At 45.5% G+C, this 13,946-nt stretch overlaps 1 protein-coding gene and 2 long non-coding RNA genes across 3 annotated transcripts in view; 2 read left to right on the forward strand and 1 right to left on the reverse strand.

The window, feature by feature from the left end:
• The window catches only part of LOC132456516 (uncharacterized), a 91,980-nt gene extending 86,239 nt beyond the window's left edge, over positions 1–5,741 (forward strand). The window contains exon 7 of the long non-coding RNA XR_009525504.1: positions 5,415–5,741. This is a non-coding gene — a long non-coding RNA (uncharacterized LOC132456516). The remainder of the gene's footprint in view (positions 1–5,414) is intronic.
• LOC132456515 (uncharacterized) lies at positions 755–5,148 on the forward strand. Its single transcript, XR_009525502.1, has 2 exons — positions 755–869; positions 2,950–5,148. It is a non-coding gene; the product is annotated as an uncharacterized LOC132456515 (long non-coding RNA).
• Positions 5,742–8,969: 3,228 nt separating the features above from the next.
• Positions 8,970–13,946, reverse strand: part of LOC132456510 (NACHT, LRR and PYD domains-containing protein 12-like) — a 171,830-nt gene continuing 166,853 nt past the window's right edge. The window contains exons 22-25 of the mRNA XM_060050883.1: positions 11,420–11,593; positions 10,189–10,362; positions 9,966–10,012; positions 8,970–9,596 (exon numbers count right to left, since the gene is read on the reverse strand). Of these exons, the coding sequence (XP_059906866.1) occupies positions 9,016–9,596; positions 9,966–10,012; positions 10,189–10,362; positions 11,420–11,593 (976 nt within the window). The 3' untranslated portion in view covers positions 8,970–9,015. The remainder of the gene's footprint in view (positions 9,597–9,965; positions 10,013–10,188; positions 10,363–11,419; positions 11,594–13,946) is intronic.

The raw sequence follows: 13,946 nt of genomic DNA on the forward strand, positions 1-13,946 counted from the left end.
CAGTGGAGAACCTGTGATTGGACAGGAAGCAGGAAGCAGCTGACGTTTGTTCAGAACATTGCGTGCTGGGCTGCCTGGAGGCTGTGCGAGGACACCGGGACAAGACGACTGGAGCTAAATTATTGTCTAGTTGTGCTTGTTTTTTATTGTGTCTCTGTAGCCGAGGGTTTTAACCGTGTCTCTGTATCCCAGGGTTTTAACAGTGTCTCTGTATCCGAAGGGTTTTAACAGTGTCTCTGTATCCCAGGGTTTTAACAGTGTCTAACGCACACACACAGGGTTTTAACACACACACACACAGGGTTTAACAGTGTCTCTGTATCCAAGGGTTTTAACAGTGTCTTTGTATCCGAGGGTTTTTAACAGTGTCTCTGTATCCGAGGGTTTTAACAGTGTCTTTGTATCCGAGGGTTTTAACTGTGTCTCTGTATCCGAGGGTTTTAACAGTTTCTCTGTATCCAAGGGTTTTAACAGTGCCTCTGTAGCCGAGGGTTTTAACAATGTCTCTGTAGCCGAGGGTTTTTAACAGTGTCTCTGTAGCCAAGGGTTCTAACAGTGTCTCCGTATCCGAGGGTTTTTAACAGTGTCTCTGTATCCGAGGGTTTGCACTGTGCTCTCTCCACATGCTCTCCACAGGCTGATCCGAAGGCTGCAGTGTGACGCCGCAGACGCAGCCGTGTGACGCCGCAGACGCAACTTCCGGGTAGCCGGCTTGGTTTGGTTTGTTTGGTTTGGTTAGCAGGACGCTTAGCGTCGACCTGCTATCTCGGTTTGTATCTATTTTTCGGTAGTTATATCTGTGACCTGTTCTGCATACTCTGTACTGTATTCGCTGTTTCCTCGCCGGAGCTCCGTCTGCATCAACCACGGTAAGCATGGATTGGGATTGTTCTTGCTCTGCCTTTCTCATGGATAAGATAGCTCTGTTAGAGAGACGTATCTCTCAGTTAGAGGATGAAAGGGTAGCGAGAGTAGAGAAAACAGTTATTCCAGAAAGTATAGAGAAGAGACCCGCCAGGCGGACTCGTGGAGCTAACGCTATCGTTAGCAGTGACTCCGTCAAGGCAATCCTGTCGGCAGAACCACTTGCGAGGCAGGTTGCGGTCAGTACCCTGCCTCGCAAGTCTTTTTCGGGGGTAGAAACGCTAGTCATAGGTGACTCTGTTACACGTAAAGTTAGGCTACACTCGCCAGCGACAGTTATTTGCCTACCCGGGGCCAGGGCTCCCGACATTGAAGCTAAACTTAGGGTGCTAACATGCGGTGAGACCTCATACGGAGTTAGATTAGATGCACCAAACACCGACATTAGCTTCGACAACATTGTAGTTCATGTTGGCACCAACGATGCTAGGACAAGACAAACTGAGGTCACAAAAAGCAACATAGCTAGGCTTTGTGACTTCGCCAGAAAGATGTGTCGGCATCGATTAATTCTCTCTGGCCCTCTACCCGATAAGGGTAATGATGAGCGTTATAGTAGACTATTGTCTCTAAATCGCTGGCTGGCCCTATATAGCTCAGAGCAGGGCTTTGGTTTCATAGATAACTGGCCCTCCCTGTGGGGTCGCCCTGGTGTGCTCATGAGAGACGGCCTACACCCTACTGGGTTAGGTGCCTCAATTATGTCAAAAAACATAGATAGATGTCTTAGTCACGCGTGACTCATCCACTCACAGCACGCTGGGCTGCAGGAGTTTAGTAAACCTGCTAGCAACATGATAGTCTACGTTGCAGAGTCTAGAACAGAGTCTAGAATAGCAGATGGGTTAGGGGAACCAGGATCTATTGCACCAATTGTTTCAGAGCTGAGTGTTAACCGGACTCCCTCTGTAACTAACGCTGTACCTATATGTACGGTGGGCCAAAACTGCATGTCAAACCGCATGTCAAATCGCATGTCAAATTGCATGGTAAATCGCATGACGCATGACGCATCGCATGAAATTAACGCTGTACCTATATGTACAGTCGTGCAAAATCGCATGTTAACTCGCATAACAGAGCTGAGTGTTAACCACACTCCCTCAGAAATTAACGCTGTACCTAGTACAGGCGTGCAAAATCGCATGGCAAATCGCATGATAAACCGCATGTCAAATCAAATACTAACAACTAACCGGACTCCCCCTGAAATTAACACTGTACCTATATGTACGGTGGCGCGGCCCCGCTCTGTCCCGAGGTGTAAAACCCGCAGGCGAGCGCCGCGACCAGTAAGTCCAACTCTGGCGATGCCACTGATCGCCTCAGAGCTGAGTGTTAACCAGACTCCCTCTGAAAATAACCCTGTACCTATATGTACGGTGGTGCGGCCTCGCGCTGTCTCGAGGTGTAAAACCCGCAGACGAGGGCCGCAACCAGTATGTCGAAACCGCGGTATCCCCTTGACCGCTTCAGAGCTGAGTGTTAACCAGACTCCCCCTGAAAATAATAAAAGGGAAGTACTCAGAATAGGGTTCATGAACATAAGGTCGCTTTCATCGAAGGCGCTCTTGGTCCATGATTTAATTATTGATAAAAAGATCGACATACTGGGGCTTTCTGAAACCTGGTTAAAACCAGATGAGTTTCTAGCCTTAAACGAAGCTACTCCACCCCATTACGTTAGCACCCAAGTATCTAGAGAAGTTAAGAAAGGTGGTGGAGTAGCCCTGATATCTAATTCTAAGCTTAATTTAAAGCCGAAGAATAGATATATTTTCAGATCCTTTGAGGTGCTAGCGCTCTGCACCTCAGCTCCTCGAGAAGCAAAACGAGTTCCAGACTCTTTTGTTTTAGCTGTAGTATACCGCCCTCCAGGACCGTATTCAGTTTTTCTGGATGAGTTTTCTGACTTTGCAGCTGATTTGGCTACATATTCAGACAATATTTTGCTTATTGGGGATTTCAACATTCACGTGAATAACCCGTCTGATGCCCTCGCAAGGGCTTTTCTGTCCATTACAGATACGCTTGGCTTCAAACAGCTCGTCCAGCAACCAACCCACATCGGTGGAAACACGTTGGATCTCGTTCTGACCCGCGGTGTTGACATTTCGCAGCTAGTGGTCTCTTCCTACACCTCAGCTTTATCAGACCACTTTTTGCTCACTTTCCAGGTGGTGGTATCCTGCCCCTGCGACAATCAGCAAGCTACTTTCAGCTGTCGCCGCATCACACCTGCAACCATTACAGCCATGGAAGATAAGTTATCTGGTTCACTTGCACCTCTCTGTAACTATAGTGGTTCTGTGGAGTGCCTTACTGATGACCTCAACATTGCCTTGTCTGTTGCCATTGATTCAGTTGCTCCGTACGTAACTAAAAAACGAACAGTGAAAAAACCAGCTCCTTGGTTTAATGCAGAAACTCGCATTTTGAAGCGTAATTGCAGGATCCTTGAACGCAAATGGCGCTCGACTAAACTTGAGGTCTTTCATCTTGCATGGCATAATAGTCTGGTCACCTATAAGGGTGCGCTGACTATCGCCAGGAATGCCTACTTTTCTAGTATCATTAATTTGAATAGAAATAATCCTAAGTTTCTTTTTGACACGGTGAGGAGTCTCACTCAGAAACAGAATCAGACCGTAGGCTCCTCGATCTCGGCAGGTGAATTCATGGATTTCTTTGAGAATAAGATTCAATCAATTAGAGAGGAAATTGATGCTTACCGGGCGGCTAATCCTACACATCCTGTGGGGCAGGATGGGGTTCTGCCAAGTAGGATGGTGAACTCTGACGCAACTCTTTTGGAGTTTAAGGCGATTTCCTTGGTGGAACTTGAAAGGGTGATAAAGGCCTCAAAGCCAACAACTTGTATGTTGGATCCGCTCCCTTCTAGGGTTCTTAAGGAACTTTTTCCAACGGTGGGGCCTGTTATCCTCTTGCTTATGAATCTTTCTTTTTCAACAGGAATTGTTCCTTCCAATTTCAAGGCTGCGGTGTTAAAACCGCTACTCAAAAAGCCTGGCCTAGATCCTGAATTAGTCAGGAACTATCGGCCTATATCGAATCTGCCCTTCTTGTCTAAGGTACAGGAAAGGATTGTAGCAAAGCAAATTGTTGATTATTTGACGAGGAATAATCTCTTCGAACCTTTCCAGTCGGGGTTCAGGAATTTCCACTCAACTGAAACTGCTATTACAAGAGTTGTAAATGACATCCTTCTTGCTTTGGATAAAAACACAAGCACAATGCTTGTGATGTTGGATCTGAGCGCTGCGTTTGATACGATTGACCATGGCACTCTTCTTCACCGTCTTGAACACTATGTTGGTTTCGGGGGTACGGCTCTTGGTTGGCTTGAATCGTACCTCACAGATAGAACCCAATTTGTGCTTCATGAGGGTGCAGAATCAAAGCATTATAAATTGCGCTTTGGCGTACCACAAGGGTCGGTTCTTGGTCCATTGCTTTTTGCAATTTATATGCTTCCCCTCGGTGACGTTATCCGTGGCTTCGGAATTAGTTTCCATTGCTATGCGGATGACACCCAGCTCTACATTCCTGTAGATTCCGGGGATTCTGCCCAGATTCAAAAGGTTGAGTCCTGTTTGGCTGCTGTGAAGGGCTGGATGTCACAAAACTTCCTACAGCTTAATACTGGGAAGACAGAGCTTATGATTATCGGCTCGAAGCGGGACCGGGAAAAGTTTGAGGATGTCTCTCTGTGGTTGGATGGCTTCGCCATCCCACAGAGTGCATCCGTCAGAAATCTTGGTGTCTTGTTTGACCCTCAACTATGCTTTGATCAGCATATAAGAAGTATAACTAGAATTGCCTTTTTCCATTTGAGAAACATTGCAAGAATCAGATCAATGTTATCTGTAGCGGATGCAGAGACACTGATTCATGCGTTTGTCTCGTCAAGACTGGACTATTGCAATGCACTGTTCTCGGGATTACCGAACTCTACTATAAAGAGTCTACAGCTGGTACACAATGCGGCAGCTAGATTGCTGACCAGAACGAGAAAGTTTGATCATATTACACCTATTCTCGCCTCTTTACATTGGCTACCAATAACTTTCAGATCAGACTTTAAGGTGCTATTGCTAACCTATAAAGCCTTGCATGGACTATCTCCATTGTACCTGAAGGACCTGATTATTCCTTATAGTCCTTCTCGGTCTCTCCGGTCTTCGGGAGCCGGCCTTCTTTCATTGCCGAAGGTTAAAAAGAAATCGGCTGGACAGAGAGCATTTGCCTATCGAGCCCCCTTTTTATGGAATAGGCTGCCATCAGCGATCAGGGAAGCTGACTCTGTGGAGCTATTCAAAGGGAAGCTCAAAACGCACCTCTACAATCTTGCATTTGGAGTGTGAAAACAACAGATGCGTAGTGAAGACTACTCTGTTTGCTTGTGCTTTTCTTATTACATTATACATTCCCACTATGTACTTTTCCGTTCTAATTCACTATTCTGTCAGTTGTAGCGTGCTGCGGGTGCTGGACTGGATGCCTGGACTCTCCTCATGGATAACCGGCCAGAACCCCATCACCATTTTAATATGATGTACATGTATTTACCTGTATGCCATCTGTGGCACCCAGTGCACTCCTGACCATCCCTGGAAGAAGGGATCCCCTACACTGCGTTTCTTCTCAAGATTTCTTCCTTGCTGATTCAAGGGAGTTTTTTCTTGCCCGTGTGGGGGCATGGGTAAAGGGGGGTGTCACAAATATTTGGCCTGTTAAGCCCTTTGAGACTGTAATGGTGATTAAGGGCTATACAAATAAAATTGAATTGAATTGAATTAGAACAGTAATTAGCTGTATAGTGAAGCATATTTCATTTGGAATGTTAAAGGCTACTATTTAGGCCTACCTGTACATTAATGCTGTGGACAGATTTCCTATTCACATAATCCCCTTCATTTATTGAAGGAGCTATGATAGGAATGTGAGTGCCATCTATGCAGCCAATCACACCTGGAAACCCTAAAATATATCAAATTGACTGATTAGTGCTTCAAGTCTCAAAGCTTTATGACATAAATGAATTACTGCTTAGACTGATACCTGCAATTCTGTGGAACTCTTCTTTGAAAAGTCTGGTGGGTCTGTTACTTGGGAACACTACAAACGTGCATAGTAGCCGTTTCAGTGCAAGTGTCACATTTCGGACAGCCCGACAGACAGTTTCCTTGGACACATGCTCTGCATCACCGACGTTATACAAAAAACTGCCGTTGGCAAAAAAACGAAGTGCAATACAAAGAATTTGCTCGGGACTGAGCGTGTCCACGATGTGTCATGTGAGCGATGTGAGGGCTGAGAATATTGTTTATATAAATTATTGATGATGCAGAGAAACGGAAACGCTCAAACAGGTAGCTACTCATCAGGGAATGATAAAACATCAAAGTATCTGCGCCTCGACATCAACTGGCTCTTCAATAAAAGGACACGCCATGTCTGCCACTGCCTTCAGTCTGCAGGGTTCAACTTAAGAGCAGGAGAAACTCGGGGTTAGTTGAAGAAAACCTGCCAGCGAGCAGGTTAGGTTCACGGAGTATGTTGCTAGGGTAACTGACTCAGAGTAAAGCTGAACTGGCTTTGTGAAACTGAAAAACCAGAGTTTCCCTCATCTCAGGGTTAACTAACTCAGAGTTTTCACTAAACCTGCTTTCTGAAACGGGCCCCCGGACACGCCTGGCAGCGTTGGAAAGGTAAACTCATTGGCTAGAAGCCCAAGTGATTGATATATCAATAGCCAATACGCTGTCCCTATACTAAAGCTGCGTAACAAAGTAAACAAAGCCCATTGGCCCTTCGAACTGGGAGCGCTCCATTTACTTCACGGGCTGTACCGGGGTGAAAACTGAACAGAAAAAGACGGGGACACTTTTATTTTGTAGCCAGCAAAGTGATGAAAACAAGCATACCCAACAACTCCATACTGGAGGTAGAGAAAATATCGAAACGGCTGCGAACGTCTGGATGTTAGTTGACGAACAAAGTTTGGAGATGGTAAACAAATGGAATTTACATGACGATATTCACAAGCTGGAATAATTTTATGAAAAACCATTTGGATGCTTTTGATCAGTGGATTCTCACGGACAATTGGAATGTAAATAATTGAGGAATGGACACATATTACGGTTCTCAGATTGCTTCAAAGGTAGGGAGTCACTCTGTTTTTTGGCATTTCTGGTTTACCATGCTGGTAAATATCAATATTTATGGTTTTGTGCTCATGATTTATAGAAAAAAACAACCAGATGAATAAATTGTGGAGATTCTACCCTTTCTAACGACGTATAGAATGTCTGTAATGATGAAAGTTGAAGCGTGTTATGTCGCTCCGTAGTGGAAACATATCGTCAACAAACGAAAATCGCCCACCGGTGGGCGATTGGGTCTTAAGAGGTTAAACTGATGATTATGTTTCACGTTGGTGGATTAACGTCGTTCCACGCAGAACTGTTCACTTCCATGACTCGCCGCGGGGCGGCGGGCTCTCACATCGACACGGAGCCGTCGTCTGAGAAGACCAAAGTCTCGCCTACTGCTGACGCACAATCAATCAATCTTGACCTCGAGAAACAGGGCTATGGATTGATACACACCATTTATTACCCTTACAATTCAGTGTTTTTGTTTTACGAGTATTTAGAAAAGATTATTTTTATTTCATTACTGACCATGTGATTTTTTGGAAACAAACGGTAAATAATGATTGCCCTGTTTTGGTAGCGGACAGAAACATTTTGTTGGTTTACTTTTTGCATTAGAAACTGAAGTAGTAAACAAATAATAATAAAAAAAACCTTTGTAAGTACTAACAATAATAAATCTCCCTCTGTTCTGAGTGACGCAACACAAAACAAAGAACACGGCTGAAATAGCCACGTCATAGTGGAAAATGCAATAAGAATTTCTAGTGAGAAATGGGTATTATTTTATTTTCATAATAGTCGTTCAATGATTGTATATGACGTTGAGTTTGTTTGTTATTATGAAATTCTTTCAGGTCTCACGAGAAAATGATTTGAATTTAACGTTTTCTATCGGAACTATGGTGGTTGATACCCTTCAGACCCGTTCACCCTAAAACTACTTACAGGACGTAGATACATGTGATTCAAGGAGTAGGTCCCTATAAAACAATAATGCGAAAAGAAAAAAATGCAAAACATGACGGTAACTAAGTAAGTCAAACCGTCCAATCTGAAGGCTCTACTCAACCACTCCCCCTACTCACTTCCACCAATGCAAAGCGAACAGAACTGAGAAGGGGAGGGCGTAGCCCAGTGGTGGGTAGAGGACTGAAAATCTATACTCAAGTAAAAGTAAAATTACTTCCTTCAAAATCTACTTTAGTAAAAGTAAATATTCCAATTGGAAAACCTACTTGAGTAAGAGTAAAAAAGTACTTTATTTTAAAGTTACTCAAATTACAAGTTACTTTACATTTTTGTATTGGAATTGTTGGATCAGTGAAAAAGACATAACGTGTTGGTTATAATGAATAAAATATAAAATCTGCTTTAAAGCAGGTGTAAATCAGGATTATGACCAAAATGATATCAGAGCCCTTAAAACCGAAACTGGTAATGGCTGAAAATATAAAAACATTCACCATCGATAGGTATTTTACATACATTTCAAATAATAAATGTGCTTATCTAACTAGAGAGAGAGAGAGAGAGAGAGAGAGAGAGAGAGAGAGAGAGAGAGAGAGAGAGAGAGAGAGAGAGAGAGAGAGAGGGGGAGAGAGAGAGAGAGAGGGGGAGAGAGAGAGAGAGAGAGAGAGAGAGAGAGAGAGAGAGAGAGGGAGAGGGAGAGGGAGAGAGAGAGAGAGAGGGGGAGAGAGAGAGAGAGAGAGAGAGAGAGGGGGAGAGAGAGAGCGCGAGGGGGAGAGAGAGATATAACTGACACAGAGACAAGGCCATAACCCCCCTCACCCCCCCTCACTCTAAACCCCCCTCAGCCCCTCCGGCCCCCTACCCCTGAATCTCCCCTCCCCCACACTCCCCCTCACGCACCCTTCATGTGCGTGCGTGCATGTGTGCGTGTGTGTGTCTATAACTGACACAGAGACACTGAGAAGCCGACCCAGGGGGTCCCTAAGGGCCCGGAGGGGGTCCATACCCCCACCCCCGGGAGGAGGTCCTCCTGGGTGAAGGAGGAGCAGAAGGTGTGGAGGTGTGTCAGTGTGTCTGAGGACCCTCCTCCACCTGGGGACACTCTGTAGAAGGACAGAGAGCCAGCAGGCCGGTCCAGATACACTCCTACTCTGGTGGAGCCAGCGGGGGGGAGAGGGAGGATTGTCTCTATACCGTTGTACCAGGCAGAGTAACGACCATCATGACAATAAAGACTCCAGGACTTGTTTTTCCCTCCAAGCAGGCTGTCACCACCCCGTCCTCTCCTTGTGATTCCTCTGTATGTCACTCCTATAACAACAGATCCTTCCCACTCTACCTCCCAGTAACAGCGGCCAGTCAGAGCCTCTCTACCCAACACCTGGGGCCAGTAGTCAAATCTGTCTGGGTGATCCGGATACGACTGGTCCTCTCCAACCCGCGTCAACTTCCTGTTGTCCTCAGACAGAGAGAGGTCTCTGTAGGCCGTGTTGGGGTCCAGTGTGAGGTCACAGGCATCTGAGGGAGAACCAGACATGATGAGCTGCAGAACCACTCTTCATCCTCCTCATCATCATCATCATCATCGCTAGTACTGTTCTCCTGCGCTCTTCTTCTTTTTATTCTCTTTCAGACTCTTTTTGTGATCGCTCTCTCTTCTTCTTCAGCCCCCCACCCTCAGCTCGCCCTCAGCCCCATCCCCGATACCTGCTGGGTTTTATACAAGCAGGTTTAACTGTGATGGTGGACAGTATTAATATACATAAGATACATGATGTCAGCCATCATCTTCATTCCCATTAGGATCTGATCTCACTTCCTGCTGCATGGATGGACTTTCCATCTCAATAGTGAGTGTGATAGGTGGTGAATCAAACAGACACTTACACTTCTTTAGAGCTGGTTTCAGCCTCCACACTCCACCGTGCTCCACACTGGGGGGGAAACAAAGTGAGAGCAGCATGTTGAAACATTCACCTTCATCATCTGCTGTCTCATCACGTTCTACACAACATGAGTGACAGCTGCCTCTTCAAACCACTTCATCTAGTAGCGGCATGAATCCTTGTAGGAGACTTTGTCCCTGAGTGGTGAGCTGTCCTCTCCATACCTGAGAGTGTCCAGTCTCCAGCGTGGATCCTCCAGTCCAGCAGAGAGCAGCGCAGCTCCAGAGTCTCCTGGGTGATTGTAGCTCAGGTCCAGCTCTCTCAGATGGGAGGGGTTGGAGCTCAGAGCTGAGGCCAGAAAAGCACAGCCTTCCTGTGTGACCAGGCAGCCAGACAAGCTACACACACACACACACACACACACACACACACACACACACACACACACACACACACACACACACACACACACACACACACACACACACACACACCATTTATTGAATCTGGTTGAGAGCAGTTTGTACTAAAGAAACCACTTTTATAAAGTGTATTCATTCAATAGATATTGAAGACAATTAAAAGCTTTATTGATACTTCATGGAGAAAAATATGTGTCACACTGTCTGAGAACAGGAAGAGGAAGTGGGGAGATGACATCACAGTCAGCAGAACTTCCTTCACTTGGATGTGACAGGATCTTAAACAAATGCTCCTTTCTCAATAGCTTTGTTTGGTACGCTAATGCCGCTTTTCCACTGCATGGTACCAGCTCGACACGACTCTCCTCGACTCAACTCAGCTCGCATTTTTTGCGTTTCCACCGCGAAAACATGATATCTGATACCTGAAGTGGCTGCTTTTTCTAGTACCGCCTCGCTCTAGGTTCCAAGCGAGCTGAGCCGATGCTAAAAGGTGACGTCGGCAGACGGCAGGCCACTGATTGGCCAGAGAGTGTGACGAAGTCACGAGAGCGACATGGCAACCATGCTGGTAACAGCCATAGCAGCGCCGCAGCCAACATATTCCACTTCTTCAACTTCTTCAACATGCCAGCTAATAATACGAACACGAATACCATCGCATCGATGTCCTCCATTGTTGTTATGTGGGTTCTGGCCATGTGTGGGTTGCGTAGGTGTTGTTTGCGTCGCTTACAAAAATACGTCACGGCCCTTTCGCGCAGCCGACCCCGCCCACGTCCAGGAGGTACTATTTGCGGTGGAAAAGGACCCGTGCTGCTACCGTGTCGAGTCGTGTCGAGTCGTGTCGTGTCGAGTCGAGCTACATGTGCGGTGGAAAAGCGGCATAAGACCGTTTCTTCACAGGTTTAACATTGTGTAGAACCAGGGAGTGTTTTGCCAGCAGGGAAAAGAGCAACAGAAATGCATCAGGCAGGAGCAGCACTTACTGAAAGTTAGAATAACCAGTTTGAAGAAGAGGCTAAAAACTGACCTGAGAGTTTCCAGTGTACAGTGTGGACTCCCCAGTCCAACAGAGAGCAGCTTCACTCCTGAATCCTTCAGATCATTGGTACTCAGGTCTAGCTCTCTCAGACTAGAGGAGTTGGAGCTGAGAACTGAGGCCAGAGCTTCACAGCATCTCTCTGACAGATGACAGCCATTGAGCCTTTACACACAATAAATATGTCAGGAACTGCGATCAAAACAACAGAAAGCTTTAAGTTATTCCATAATGCAGAATGTTATTAGTTTACCAAAAATTATTAAATAATTAGATGCATACAATTTCATTATATATTCAATGTAAAATGTTAAATAGTTATTTAGTTGGGATTGAAAAATGTTTTTTGAATGGATACTTCTTCTATATTCTATTGTTCTGAATATCCTCTTACGTGTACTGTAATGCATTATACGTTAATAGGACAAAAGTGATGTATTGTATAAAAGTATAACTAGTATGTTAATTATGTTATGAGTAGAACAGTAATACATGTTGTTATAAACCTACAGGGATTTTTGCATATTATTTTAACCTTATATTCCAGTTATATTTATATTGTGTAGTGTGTATTGTAATACATGTTATTAGTTAACCTACAGAGATGTTTTGGAGGCTTCGACCACTGGCAGCAGCCTCAGAAGACCCTCCTCTGAATCAGAGTATTTCTTCAGGTCAAACACGTCCAGCTCCTCTTCTGATGACAGTAAGATGAAGACCAGAGCTGACCAATGAGCAGGAGAGAGAGATTTTCCGGAGAAACTTCCTGATGTCAGGTACTGTTTGATCTCCTCCATTAGAGAACAGTCGTTCAGCTCATTCAGACAGTGGAACAGATTGATGCTTCTCTCTGGAGAGAGATCTCCATCTATCTTCTCCTTGATGTAAGACACTGTTTTTGTATTGGTCAGTGAGCTAGTTCCTGTCTGTCCCAGCAGACCTCGTAGGACAATCTGATTGGTCTCCAGAGAGAGGCCCAGGAGGAAGCGGAGGAACAAGTCCAGTTGTCCGTTCTCACTCTGTAAGGCCTTGTCCACAGCACTCTGGTAGAGGAGGAGGAGTTTATCTTCCCCAGAGGTGGGCGGTTCTTCTGAGAGCAGATTGACATCATCGTTGATGAAGGTCAAAAAGACATAAAGGGCAGCCAGAAACTCCTGGAGGCTCAGATGGACAAAGCAGAACACCTTGTCCTGGTACATCCCGCACTCCTCTTTAAAGATCTTGGTGAACACTCCTGAGTACAATGAGGCTTCTTTGATATCGATGTGACACTCTGCCAGGTCTGCCTCGTAGAAGATCAGGTTGCCTTTCTCCAGCTGGTTAAAAGCCAGTTTTCCCAAAGAAACAATAATCTTCCTGCTCTCTGGACCCCAGTATGGATCCCTTTCAGCTCTCCCATGATACTTCCTGTCCCCCTGTATCGACTGAACCCAAAGGAAGTGGCTGTACATCTGAGTCATGGTCTTGGGCATCTCTTCTATCTGGGATTTTTTTAAGATGTCCTCCAGAACTGTAGCAGTGATCCAGCAGAAGACTGGGATGTGACACATGACGTGGAGGCTTCGTGATTTCTTGACGTGGGAGAGGATCGTTTTGGCCAGCGTCTCCTCTCTGAATCTCTTCCTGAAGTACTCCTCCTTCTGTGGGTCAGTGAACCCCCTCACCTCTGTCACCCTGTCAACACACTCAGCAGGGATCCGATTGGCTGCCGCAGGGCGTGTGGTTATCCAGATGCGAGCGGAGGGAAGCAGGTCGCCCCTGATGAGGTTTGTCAGCAGCACGTCCACCGAGGACGGCTCTTTGACATCAGTCCAGGTCGGGTTGTTCTGGAATTTCAGAGGAAGTTGACACTCATCCAGACCGTCCAAGATGAAGAGAACTTTGAACCGTTCATATCTGCAGATTCCTGCTTCTTTGGTCACAATGAAGAAGTGATGAAGAAGTTCCACCAAGCTATACTCTTTCTCTTTCAGTAAATTCAACTCTCTGAAAGTTAAGAGAAATGTGAAGTGTACGTCATTGTTGGCTTTGCCTTCAGCCCAGTCCAGAGTGAACTTTTGTGTTACGATGGTTTTACCAATGCCGGCCACTCCAGTTGACATTATTGTTCTGATTGGTTGATCTTGTCCAGGTAAGGGTTTAAAGATGTCTTCACATTTGATTGGTGTTTCTTCCTTGGCTGGTTTCCTGGAAGCTGTTTCAATCAGTCTGACTTCAAGTTTTTTGTTGACCTCTCCACTGCCTCTCTCTGTGATGAAGAGCTCTGTGTAGAAGTCATTCAGACCCGTTTGATTTCCTGCTTTAGGGATTCCCTCAAACACACACCTGAACTTCTTTTTCAAATGAGACTTGATTTTACGTTGGCACTCAACAGCAGCAGATCCTACATGGGAATGAAGAGAAGACATCAGATAGTGGATGGTGACATCTGTTGAAGCATGTTAATATTTCCTGTAAAATGATCACCTTCAGAATATTTACTGACTTCATTACTTTTCGAGAAGCTGGTCGGGACAAG

The sequence above is a fragment of the Gadus macrocephalus genome, chromosome 4, assembly GCF_031168955.1.
Source record: "Gadus macrocephalus chromosome 4, ASM3116895v1".
Lineage (NCBI taxonomy): Eukaryota > Metazoa > Chordata > Actinopteri > Gadiformes > Gadidae > Gadus > Gadus macrocephalus.